This window comes from Prunus persica, chromosome G1 (assembly GCF_000346465.2).
Source record: "Prunus persica cultivar Lovell chromosome G1, Prunus_persica_NCBIv2, whole genome shotgun sequence".
Classification (NCBI taxonomy): domain Eukaryota; kingdom Viridiplantae; phylum Streptophyta; class Magnoliopsida; order Rosales; family Rosaceae; genus Prunus; species Prunus persica.
Window position 1 is genome coordinate 44,402,443 of NC_034009.1, and position 13,515 is coordinate 44,415,957.

General features: G+C 34.9%; 2 protein-coding genes across 4 annotated transcripts; one reads left to right on the plus strand and one right to left on the minus strand.

The window, feature by feature from the left end:
• On the plus strand, positions 4,991–12,125 carry LOC18792697 (inositol-tetrakisphosphate 1-kinase 3). Of its 3 annotated transcripts, none has more exons than XM_007222477.2 (10): positions 4,991–5,435; positions 6,113–6,194; positions 6,399–6,431; positions 9,762–9,882; positions 10,021–10,113; positions 10,289–10,408; positions 10,507–10,683; positions 11,136–11,191; positions 11,275–11,359; positions 11,544–12,125. In XM_007222477.2, the coding sequence occupies exons 1-10, from the start codon at positions 5,281–5,283 to the stop codon at positions 11,630–11,632; spliced, it is 1,011 nt and encodes a 336-aa protein (XP_007222539.1). In that variant the 5' UTR covers positions 4,991–5,280; the 3' UTR covers positions 11,633–12,125. The 3 variants fall into 3 exon arrangements, with proteins under 3 accessions (XP_007222539.1, XP_020410014.1, XP_020410015.1); XM_020554425.1 differs by lacking the exon at positions 4,991–5,435 and adding an exon at positions 6,646–6,756 and having other exon boundaries at positions 6,137–6,194; XM_020554426.1 differs by lacking the exons at positions 4,991–5,435; positions 6,113–6,194; positions 6,399–6,431 and adding an exon at positions 6,763–6,933.
• Positions 12,819–13,515, minus strand: LOC18788681 (50S ribosomal protein 6, chloroplastic). The gene has a single exon (XM_020567873.1). It carries the CDS (start codon positions 13,419–13,421, stop codon positions 13,083–13,085), a length of 339 nt encoding a protein of 112 aa, XP_020423462.1. The 5' UTR covers positions 13,422–13,515; the 3' UTR covers positions 12,819–13,082.

Genomic DNA, 13,515 nt, shown 5'->3' on the forward strand with positions numbered 1-13,515 from the left:
TTGTAAATGACAGAATTTTGTAAATGGAACTATGAAAATTGTGAAATGACGCCTATTTTGGTGAAAATTAAACTTAGGAATTTGATGCCCCAATTTCCACGATTTTTTTTGCGCGTCATTTAATAAATTCCATGCTTAAGTTGCCAAACAAGGGAATTGTCAATTTCTCATCTTAAATTCCTAACTTTTAGTTAAATTCTGAGTTATTTTCACTCATCCTAACAGACTATCCGTCAAATTCGAAGTTAATGATGATGTGGCAATTAATGTGTCCATTATACTCATTCATATTGTGGCACAAGGATTGACAAATCAATAATACAAAAGAAAAAAAAAATTAAAAGAAAAAACCTCTCTTCCCTTCATCCCCTCTTGAAACTACTTATTTGACTTAATTGAGTGTTCCTAAAACTTTGATCAAATTTCATATTGCTCCATGAAATTTAAAGTGACCCACTTTACCTCATTGATTGATGGTACGTTCTACTTTGTCATTCACCGTCAAGCTCGTAAAATAATCTATTAAAAATGCTAACATGGCACGAATAATACCTACTGTTTTTGCATAGATGTATGACACAAAAGTGCCAAGTGTGAAAAAAAAAATTTATTTAAAAAATAATTTTTAAAAATTATCAATAGAAAATCCCCAATTATCTCTTCCTCTTGCTGTTACTCAATGCCCTCCTTTGCCCTCAACTAGGGGTGAGTTTTTATACCGAAAAAGTGAAAACCATTGGTATCGACTGATCAATTTTTACTGATTCTGGCAAAAGTCAACATATATCAGTATCAGGAGGTCGAAATCGATTTAGGGAGCAATAAACTGTCGGCTACTGAAACCAAACCTACGATATGGGCTTAGGGATGGCAATGGGCTAGTTCAGGGCCGGTTATAGCAAAATACCATCCCCGTCCCTGCCTCTATCCCTATCCTCTATATAAGATTTTCAGGGAATCCTTATGCCTGTACCCATCGAGGGGCTACCTCCCAAACCCGCTCCGAATCCTTTATTTTTATTTTAAGAAAATATTTATCCTACATTATAACACTTAAAATTCATCTTAAATAATCATTCAACTTAATTACATTCAATTGAATTATAAAATTACCAATGAGGTATTAATTGGATTGGCTTATGCCTTTGGTGTTCTCCCAAATGGTCCTTGGTTCAAACGCACATGGTACTCGTGTATGTGAGTTTTCTCCATTCCCCTTTTCTAACTTTGGCAAGAGAGAGAGAGAGAGAGAGAGAGAGAGAGAGAGAGAGAGAGAGAGAGAGAGCATAAACATTATCATGTGAATGATACAGGCAATAAGGGCGAATGTTTGAGATTTTCTGCCCCTAATAGCTTTAGAGCCGCTAGTATCTATGACATTTTTTTTTTCCAGGCTTCTTAGATATAGGTCCATTTTCATCAATATGTAATGGATGTAGTCCATATGCTCTCCCTTTTCAATTGTATTCCACTCTCGCCAAGTAAGCATTTATTATGTCCATAATTTTTAAGGAATTTACAATATATGTTAATATCATAAATGGAATTATATGAAAACACTTTCCTAAAATGTAATGTTTCCTCTTATATATGTGTGTGTATATATAATGTGTTTCTTTGTATACTTACCGGTTTTACAAATCCATAATTTATCTTATTTATGTTTTAGGGGTATAATTAGAATAATAAAATAATAAATAAATAAAATAAAATGTAAACATTAATAAATAAATAAAAAAAGGTATGTAATTTTATGTAGCGCAAAAGTCAAAGGACTTGGATTAACAACAACTTCTACATAAATTGCACCCAACATCTCTCATAAGAATTGAACTTATGCCAAAAAAATTATTTTCTTTCCCTTTGTATTAGGGCATTTTTTCAAGATATCTGCCTCTAGAAGTTCTTTTAGAGGCGAATATTAAATACCCGTATTATTGCTATAAAAAAAAAATAGTAGTGCTACTTGAATTGGACAAGATCACATTTTCCATTCTGGCCTTGAGGTAGATGACTCAAACCCCTTTTCGAAGAACATTTTGGTCGTTATTGACAAACAAATTAGCCCCATTTAAGTAAATTTGGGTTTTAGCCACAAAAAAACTTTCACTTTTAGAAAAAAACTAAAGATTTTAAAAAAATAAATAGAAAAACCTTATAATTTTCAAATCAAAGACATGCAAATATAAAAGATTCCTTGAGAAATCCAAAAATAAATAAGGGCAATTTTGTCCATTTTGGCTTCTTTTACAAAATTTCTCACATTGCATGAAGAAGATTAGTCTGTTGTCTGGAAACACGGGATTGAGCATCAAACTGCTCAACATGAGTCTCAATTCCCTTCTTGTTCTGCTTGTCGAAAAACCATAACAACGTAAGGTGTGGTAATCTTCAATGGGTTGAAATCTCTTAGAAATTTTCTAAAATCTTCAGAATCATTTGTAATTAGTTGATGACGGGTGGGAGGGGAGTTTCCTAAAGGCTTAAACTTTAGAATTATAGGAATCTTGACCTAACTTGATGAAAATCCTTCTCATTGAAGGTTTGAATTACTTGGTGTAGAATTTTGACTATCTAATCTAAACACAACTGAATTTTTTTAATCAAATCGGGTCGAATTGCCATGACTGCCAGTGCCATTAGGCAATCCAACACCTAAAAAAAATAAATTTCTGTCGTGTTTCAATTCTATATTGGATCAACAAATCAATACTCCTCATCATTCATTAAATCACTTACACTTAGAATACACATTGTTTTCAATAAGCTCAAATCAAATAAGAATTTAGTTTCAAACCCAAACAATATGATATTCACAAATATGTTTTCATCCTTGCAAATTAAAAATGCTTAAAAAGCAAATAATTCATTAGTGTAGTGATTTGGAGCAATTGCTCTTTTAGAAAAAGTTTTTAATTCGAGTCCTAGTATTTATGTAGTATAAGAGAGTTCAGTATGTTATCGCCCTTCTCAATAAAAAATATTTTTTTAACTTAAAAAAAATGCATGTATAATTTAGTTTGGTTTGATTTGGTCGGCCACTGAGGAACACAGATGAAGATAAATCTTTGTCAGTTAAAAGGAAACGAATACCTAGCTAGCTATTGCCTACAGGTGGCTAAGTCTCACCCAAAGATAAGATTCAATGAAGATATATGTGGACCTCAGATACTTCAAAAAAAGAAGAAAAAAATTATTTGAACCAACTTTATAATGTGTGAGTCAGACATGCATAAAACTAACTAATACCACCATGGCTTCATCTGAATATAATAAGAAGAATTTTATAATGTGCAATGCTTATTCAGACTCCACTCATTCTATATCTCCAACAATTGACCTCATTACATCACTACATATATGTCATGTCATGTCATGTCAAGAGTCAAGACCTTGCTCCTTCAAAAGATTATTGAACCTCCCTATTGTATACATGTATGCAGGTCATTCTCCATCTCCAAATAGATTGACCTAAATAAACCACATATGTCATGTCATGGCCATTCTCCTTCAAAACAAGTATTTAAGCTTTATCTTCAAAACTCCAAGGAAAAAAGAAAATAACACATTTACACTTCAAAGCTCCATTATAATAAAGTGTGAGTAGTTAGAAAGATGCTTTACTTTGGCACGTTTATCTATATATATAAAGCAAAAGGCAGAGAATGGTGAAACATTTAAAATACCAGAAAATGCCCTTGGTTAATGCAAACATTAAGAATTGAAATTATTAATTAAATGAGGATCATATGGTAAATTCACAATTTTTCGTATTAAAAAAATTAAAAATAAAAGAAAATTCAGATAATGGATCCTATTTTTATGGAACACAAATATCCATTATCTTTTTTAATTCTAAAATAAATTTAAATTTTTTCAAAAAGAAACCTCTCGCATACTCGGAAGCGCGTGCAGAGAGGCTAATTTATAGATAATGGAAATGAGAAGAAATTGACTTTTACTTCGTTTACTTACACATATATAATAATTTAATATGCAGTTCTATTTAAAATACTTAAATCAAATATCTCAAGAAATGGGAATCGGATCAGGGATTCTTTTTCTTTTTCTCTTTTCTCTCTCAATGACAGAACAATGAATTTTGCAATGATTGGGCTAGCTAAAGTTATTAATTTAAAATTTAATGACCAATTTTAGAGAGATAGATAGAGGATGTTTTTAGAAATATGATGTGTTTTTGGACTATTTTATACTTTGTTATATTAAATTTCACATATTTAATATAACAAAGTATTAATAGTAAGATTCATACCAATACTCTTTATGGCCAGTGTGCACACTGGCCATAAAGAGTATTGCTAATATGCTAGAGGTTAGGTTGATTTTCCTCCGAAATGTCCAAAAGCTCTTACTTTTGAATAAGGGCAAATAGTGAATTTTGATAATGATTAAAATTTGAATCGCTTGATTTGTGGTTTGATTCATATACCTAATTTGATTGAGCTCTTGATTTAAATCAAATACATTGATTCAAGGAATTAATCCAAAGGTTGATTTGTATAATTTATGATGATATAGTTTGTCTTGGAAAATTATACATATTTTATGTGAGACTCACAACTTACACTTGTAAATTTATTTCAATAAAATAAAAGTTAAAATATCTTTACTTTTTCTTACCACTTCCTCTACCATCGCACTACCATGTGGTATTATTAATTAACCTGTAATAATATAATAAACTATCACGTTGTATTATCAATCAACCTGTAATAATATAATAAATTTATTGTAGATAAGAAATATATGTATGCTTATTTTGTATTATCATTTTTTTTGTCGAAACTTATTTTGTATTATCATTATTCCTCTTTTTGGTATTTTTTTACATTGTTTTAATAAATATAAAATACGTATTTTGTCTTTGTGGAAAATAAGTACGTTGTCTTTTTTTTTTTTAAAGAGGAAATAATTACGTTGTCTTTTTCTGCCAGAAGAATAAAATAAAAGAGACCCTAAAAAATAGAATAAGAGAAAGGGGTGACCACAACAAAACGCGTGTGGTGGGGGCATTCAAATTCCTAATTACTTTTTCCACCCAAGCAAATCTTATTTATACCCCCTCGTCTATTTCATATTTTATCTCTGATTCTCTCTCTCTCTCTCTCACACACACACACCTACACAAACACACCCCAATATCATCTTCACTTCTATCTGTTTCTCCCTCTCTCTCTCTCCGTGTGTGTCGTAGCAGACCCCAATAAATCTATCAGATCTTCAATACCCAGGTGAAGAATTGCTTTAGAAAGTAGGGAAATGAGGGAGGAAATGCCGTACGGAACCGAAGAAGGTGAGGGGGAGGAAGTTGGGTTTCCTATTAACACTCATAAGAGATTGGTGGTGGTGGGTTATGCTCTTACGTCTAAGAAGACGAAGAGCTTTTTGCAGCCAAAGCTTGAAGGTTTAGCTAGGTAATTTGGCTAATATATTATGTGTTTATGGACCTTAATCGAAATTATTAATCTCCGAAGGTTCTGTTTTTGTTTTCTGTTGTTCCCACGGGGATTGATTTGTGGACCGAATTTGTTCTGATATGGGATTTTCCTTCGGCTTTTGGTTTTCGAATATTGTTCCAGTACTACTGTCATTTTCGTTTGGCTGGCGAGAAAATGAAAGACACTTGCTGAATTTTCTACCCATCAATTATTGCCGATTGAAGTCCCGCGATTTTTTTTCCCTTGGAGTTAAAAGAATACACAAGTTGTGTGCTTTTAAGTCCTTTTCACTGACCCTTTTAAAAATGTAATTACTTTTGTATTCTCAGTTTATTCCAAAACGAAAATTGTAAATATGTTGTAAGAAAATCGCTAACTGTTTTCATATGTATTTGCGAGAATTTGAAATCCTAACAAGTTTTAACGTTTATGACTATGCTTGGTCTCAGTTGCACATCTACCAAGATCAATGACTAAATGTTGAATCTTTCGTATTCAATACTATTAAAATAGTTTTTTTTTTCTCTGAATTTTTTCCTTGTGCTGAATGGCTTTGATTCAGAGTTACCGTGCCAGATTTATATCTCTGTTTTTTCAAGTAAGGTTTACTTATTGTGTACTTACCAAGTGTAAATGTTGTTTGTTTAATGCAGAAACAAGGGGATTTTATTTGTTGCTATCGATCATAACAGGCCCCTTTCGGATCAAGGTCCTTTTGACATTGTGCTGCATAAGGTTGGGGAATTTCCTTTTATCATTTGACAATCTTAATTTTGATTTCAATCTACATGATGAAGATTCAATAAAATTATGTTACCTGTAGTCTCCATTCCTACATGCACACACCTACTATTGATAGTTACCTATTGCATCTGTAAAAGGGTTGTTATGATAAATGGGGTAGAAAACTTGACACATTTTTATCCCTTCTCCGTGCAGTTGTCAGGAAAAGAGTGGCGCCAGATTCTTGAGGTTGGTTTGTGTAAATTTTATAATTTTCTAGTATTTAGAAAATAATATTCTGGACTGATTTTTCTTGAGACCACACTTGTTGCATAAATGCATATGCTAATCATCTGTCTAATGCCATTTATACTTCGCACGGGGTAAAATAATCACTGACATTGCTGGTCGGCAACCAGAATGTTAATGCTTAGAACTTATTCCTGTCTGACTAAATGTGCAGAGTGCTTCACTTTCCTTCATCATGAATTATGACTCAATAGTTGAGGTCGATGCCTCAAGCCAGCAAGTGACGATGTTTCTACTTCCATGGCCGTCTAGCTGAGTTTTTCAGGTTTTCTAAGCATTTTCCATAAAAGATTCTTGATTCTCTTGAACGGGTTCATATTTCCAGGGTATAAATAATTACCCGCATTGTCAGCTGAATCGGAGATAGCTAACTTGACCTGACCGAATTTAGAGTTGATATACCTGCCTTTGAGTGTCTACGGCGCTATACTTCTAGGATAAGGTCTGCAAAACACCCTTCCTCATCCTCTTTCAGATGCTGGTTGAACATCGGGTACCTTTAGATTTCTGTCCATCCATTATACCCTGGTAGGGTTATAGCTGCAAAGTTTCCTATATTGGCTGGATTAGTTTTTTTATGTTTTACATTGTCGTTGGTTGTGCTTATGGGAGAGCTTACTAGTAATTATAAACTTACTGTGTTGGGTTATGGATTGAATTTTTAAGTATCTCAGTGTGAACCATATACAAAATATATGTTAATTTCTGTTATTTACTTTTACATCCATGAAATGTAGGCCATAAGGGCCGTTTGGTTCACGGATTGAACTTCTTGGGAATAAACTTCCCATGTCTAATCCCTCGAGATGGGAATAGAGGATGTTCATTCCCATGTATGGGAACGGTGGGAAATGAGGACTAGGAAATGTAACTATCTCCCATTCCCATGCTTGGACCAGTCATAATTATAGTGATTTTTGTGGTGTCATTTTGATAGCGGGTGATGTTTCCAAACACACGCTGTTTTGGCTTATGATTGTTATGGAGCAGTCATTCAATAACTACATTTTATCGTTTGTAGTGGTGACTTTCCAAAAATCCAATTTCATTTCAGTATTTAATCTCTGTTATGTACAGTGAAGATGCAACTTCATAAAAAATACTTTTTGTGCAAAAAGAAAAAAAAAAGCTTTAAAGTGGCAAAGTTTTTGTTTTTGTTTGGTTTTTTTATTTGAAGGAAACAAAACTAATGTGCTCCGACTCCCATGGAGACCTCTAATTTGTTTGATTCTCAGAACGCTCCAAAAGGTATCATAAAGAGTTTGTATGAGTCCCAGGAAAATAATTTATACTGTCAATGAGCTGTTGGTCCTCTTTTTTGGGTTTCCTTTTAGGTTTTCAGGTTTATTATAAAAGATGTTTCTTTGAAATAGTTTGTCAATCCAATTTCTACAGTTAGTCTTGTTTTCGGTGCTACCAATGGTACTTTGGGATGTAGGGGTTGATAATTGTTTGCTGCAAAAGCAAAGTTTAAGTTGTTAAGGACATGATATGGTAGAAAAAGGTATGGCATACGCAATAGCATCTTCCCTCACACGTGGGTCACTTAACAACCTTGAGCTAACCAATGTTTGAGGGACAACTATACTTGCATTTGGCATACTCTGATCAGTGACCATGATTTGCTGATCAGTTTTGCTCTTTCTGAATAACTTTTCTCTGCAGTATCTAGTCTTTGGTTCATCTGTTATATTGGAATTGTACATATTTAGCTTAGACTTTTCTGTTCTTTATTTCTTAGGAATAAGAGGAAGAAGATAACAGTTATCATAAGCTGTAATTTATGCACTTGCATTCTACAATTTGTTAAAGTTTTATTTTCTATTCATTTTTCATCGGTTCAAAAGTTTTTCTAAGTGTTTGTGAGATTGTACATAGATATCCACCTTCACATTGTTCTCTGAGTAATTAGATCCTTATCTGGAAAAAAAAGGGTATATTGTTTAGTACAGGACTTTTCATGGAAAAAAAAAAAGAGAGAAGAAATTAAACTGGTCTTCTTTAAGTTGTAATTTATGCACTTGCTTTCTATATTTTGTTTTCATTTCTTTTCTTAGGGTTGCTAGATTGTTCATACACCATAACTACATTCATGTGGTTTTTCAGAGACATGGTATATTGCAAAACTTTCTCAATCTATAATGCTCTTTGATCATAACTGTGGATATTGAATGGCTTCTGACGATTATGGACAGATGATCAAAGTTATCATGATTTTGAGACTTCAAACCTAAAGGAAAATGCTCACGACTGTAATCAAGAGTTTTCACTGTGTGTTGTTAGGTCATTTAGGTGTTTCACTCTTTCTAATTTCAGCTTGTGTAAGCTTCATAGCATATCATAAATGTATATTATCCTTTGTTTTAGTTTTGAAAGGCCAATTGGGTTCTTCACATGTTGGACAAATTTGTCCACTTTTGAGAGTAGAAGTATTTATACAAAAACATTGGAAACTCCTGACGGTGTTCCCTTGATGAAAAAATTCAGGCTTTTGAAAAAAAAATTTGGTCCACATGAAACAAGATTGGTAATCAGGTCCTGTTTTAAGTGGGTCGCTCACATCCTTTTTTCTTTTCAATTCTTACGTGTAAGTGTAGTTTAGTAACAGAAACAACTAAAAGTTGGTAAAAAAAAAAGATATACGATGATTTTAAGCGATCTTCAAATGTAACATGATTTTGATTGTAACTGATTGACAGTAACGATTGGACAGTTTTCTTTTCTAAATCGGGACAAGAATGACTCTGTTGCTCCATGTCGTTCTTTTTTTGTCCATTGGTGCTCTGCTTTGTCCTTGTATGTTCTGTAAAAGACCCGACTCTTAAAACCTAGCAGTGGTTTTCTTTGGGTTCCTCTTGATAGATGTGTTTTTGGAATTAAAGATGCAATTGCCATGCTTGCATTTTGAAATTTGACAATGTTGTAGTCATGCAATTTGTAGAGAAATTAGATGGACTGGAATTACTTGTTTGCTTCAAATAAGAAAAAGTGATGGACATCACCTTGTACACTTCTCTTCGAAAAAAACAAACAAAAAAGGAATGTCTCCTTTTTTGTTTGATCACCTTGGTGGGGATCATCAGAAATGTCTCCTTTCTTTGCTGTTTTTGTTTTATGTCTTGCTAATTGCCAGCTTCCTTTCTTTTTTCTTTGAGGGGTACTCTTACTGAAATTTGGTTTAGCGATTGCATATTGTTTAGTAAATTATTTGTTCAGTAGATATACAATATTGGTTATACTCACATCACACTCCTTTTCTCCTAATTGTAGGACTATAGGCAAACACATCCTGAAGTCACTGTTCTTGATCCACCTGATGCCATACAACATTTACACAATCGTCAATCCATGCTCCAGGCTGTTGCTGATATGAACTTGTCTGATTCCTATGGTATGCTCTGTGCTTTATGTCCTAAATGTTGGATTACCTGTGAATAGTATCTTGTTTGAAGTTTGGCTCACTTGGTTTACGCTGAGTGTGGCGACTGAATTTTTGTCCTCAGTGATGCTGATTAACGTATTCATGCAGGCAAAGTTGGTGTTCCCAGACAGTTGGTTGTCAAAAGAGATGCATCGTCCATACCTGATGCTGTTGCAAATAGTGGGCTGACACTACCCATTGGTATGCGTATGTTGTTTTAGTAATTAGTATTATGAAACTATCAGGACCATATGCTTTAACTGTATACGTTGGTATTATGTAATATCAGTAGTTGGTTTTATGAAAATATCGGGACCATAGGTGTACTTTTTTGGCTATTCATCTTTGGGAGATGTATTGACATTTTATGTTTCAGTTGCAAAGCCACTGGTCAATGATGGAAGTGCAAAGTCACATGAATTATCACTTGCTTTTGATCGATACTCTCTCCAAAAGCTTGAACCTCCGCTTGTTCTTCAGGAGTTCGTAAACCATGGTACGAAACTAAGATCCATGTAGTTTGTTATCATTGATTTCCTGAATATAACTGCAAGCATATCATAATTCTTGATTTCACTTCTCTTCTGATTACAGGAGGTGTTCTTTTTAAAGTCTATATTGTGGGTGAAGCTATAAAAGTGGTCAGGCGTTTCTCTTTACCTGATGTCAGTAAACGAGAGCTCTCCAAAACGGCTGGTGTATATCGTTTCCCCAGGGTTTCTTGTGCTGCAGCTTCTGCAGATGATGCAGATCTGGACCCAGGCATTGCTGGTGAGTTTTCCTGTCTAGGAATTGGGTTTCTTCCGTTGCATCTTGATAAACTTTGCATTGTAACTGTCTTTTCAAACATAAAGCTTGTGTTTCATTGCTGAACTTGGTTTTTGTGTGTGAGCTTAAAATGTAAGTTGCCATTTGTAATATAAAATCATGTTGCATCTTGATAAACTTTGCGTGTAACTGTCTTTTCAAACATAAAGCTTGTGTTTCATTGCTGAACTTGGTTTTTGTTTGTGAGTTAAAATGAAAGTTGCCATTTGTAATATAAAAATAAAATCATGTTGGCTGGTTGGTTGGTATTTTGAAGGGTTGAACCATCAACTGAGGTGTCAAATGCATGGAAGCAACAGTGAAATTTAACTAATTAATATATATTTTTTGTTATGCATCATAACTGTAATATGGGTCTTGAAAAATTTGCTAAGCAATTGCTGTTTTGCGTGCAGAACTTCCTCCACGACCGTTACTTGAGAGACTTGCCAAGGAACTTCGCCGTAGACTGGTAGCTCATACTTTTCACTATGTGGTTTGTGCCATGCCCGTGTTGATGCATGGAATTCATATAAACTTGTCCTATCTTTGTAGGGTCTGCGGCTGTTCAACTTGGATATGATCAGAGAGCATGGGACCAGAGATCGGTTTTATGTCATTGACATTAACTATTTCCCTGGCAAGTGATCTCTCTCTCTCTCTCTCTCTCTCTCTCTCTCTCTCTCTCTGTGTTTGAGTTAATTCTTGTCCATTAACAATTAACTGAGTTCAGCATCTTTTTTAGATACTATGTTGATTCTATCTATTGCACTATCAGAAGTCATTTTGTATGGCTGTTAAACTGCCCTTGAATCTTGTTGCAGGGTATGGGAAAATGCCAGAGTATGAGCACATATTTACGGACTTCCTCTTGAGCCTGGTGCAGGCCAAGTACAAAAAAAGATCTGGCTGAAAAACTTTTAATTGACTCTCCTTGAGAACAAGGTGGGAGTCTGATCACAGATATAGCAGAGCACCTCAATAAGATTCTGCAGGGCAAGGTTCCTTGCTTCGGTCCCACGTACAGTGACATGTGTGGATCCCTGCTGATGGCCGAAGGAAGATGTTCGGCCGCACAGTCAAGTTGCTAATAGGAGATGTTCCCCCCAGAAGAATGCATCATGTACAGAGTTCTCATGAGTCTAACTTGGCTCTGTTGATTCTTTTTCTTTCTACCTGTTTCTGTCGTTGGTAGATCATGTAAGCAGCTGCTAATTACAGAATCTCAAAAGTTTGTTGGGTTAATTTTTTGTCTGATATCATTTCCAATTTTATAATTGATGCCTCTTCCATATATTTTTTTTTTGGGGTTACAATTGAACCCTACTTTTTCGTAGGTATGAACCACTGGAATTTTTAACCATGGTTCCATCTTCTCCATTGAAATGAAGCAACTTTTCAGAAAATGAGAAAGTTGCCCATGGTAATTCAAGGGCTCCTTGGTTCTCTCTGTCCCTTTTATGTGTTTGGATTGTAATGTTCTGGTTGTGTGCTGAGGCCAGCTTTAAACTCAATACACCCCATACCATAAAAATCTACTGGTACTTCACGAACCAAAAATTGTATCATTTTAGTAGATGATGTTGAGGAAAGTACCTTTGATTTCGAGTTCGTGCTGAAGAAATTTATTCATGTGTGATTATCATGCCATGCTCATGCTGAAAATTATCACTTATTCTCTCAAACGCTAGAGCAAATCGAAATCAGTTAATGAAAAGGGTAAAGGACATCCTTCATTCCAAGGAATTTGTTTCTCTATCGACACGAAGCCATTAAATAGAATTGCAGATGGAAGCAAATAGCATGACTGAACTTCAATATTGCTCTGTGATGGATTAGGTTGAGATGAGAGGTAGGAAATGGGATTGAAACATTGACCAAATGACTACAAATCCAGCTCCAAGATTTGAGGAGAGGGATAGGTGGTGAGGCAAACCCCATTGCACTCTGATACGGGTTTAATTCAAGACTAAGAAGAAGCAAATAGTCTAAATTATTTTATAAGGGAGCCCCAGCCAACTTGCCTAACCGGCGTAAGTTATTTCCTCATTTTTATACTAGCATGAGTTGAAAATTGAGATTAGTACATAAACAATTAATTTTAAAATCTGATAGTTCATTTTAAACCAAATCAAAATGTGGCAAGCAATGCCACCCAAACCCAACCTCAATTAATTCACAAACCCAGAAACCAACCCAACCCAAATTACATAGGCAGATAGATAAAGAAGCAGGATGAAGCAAAATGATAATAATTGGTCAAACAGAACCCAACATGCACAAAAGCTTCAAATGTCCAAAGCTACAAAAACAAAACCAAAACAAAACATAATAATAATAACCCAAATTGGGTGAACCAAGTTCTACTCAGTAGTGGGTGGCTCTTGTGGGGAAGAAGATGAAGCTTCATCTGCAGAAGAGACCAATGTCCAGTCGGCAGGGAGAGGAGGCAGAGGAGTGTACACAGTGGGCTTGCGTTTCACGTCCCATGGCTGCGTTTTGCGAGGCCGAGTCTTCCTGTGATGAGCAGTGGCCTTCTTCTGTGGCCTCGACGAACATTCAATCATCAACCCAGTACCTCCACCAACTGAGCCGCGCCATGGGGATGTCTTTGGGACCCCAAACGACGCCGTCGCAGATGGGTTCTTCACGGGCACACCCACAGCCACCAATTGAGGCCCCAACACAGCTGAAACTGACATCTTCGGTTCTCACAGTGAGAAAAAGACGATGGCGTTGGGTTTTCTAGTTTCTGTACCTCTTTTGGGGATAATGTTTTGCACACATTATCTTTTA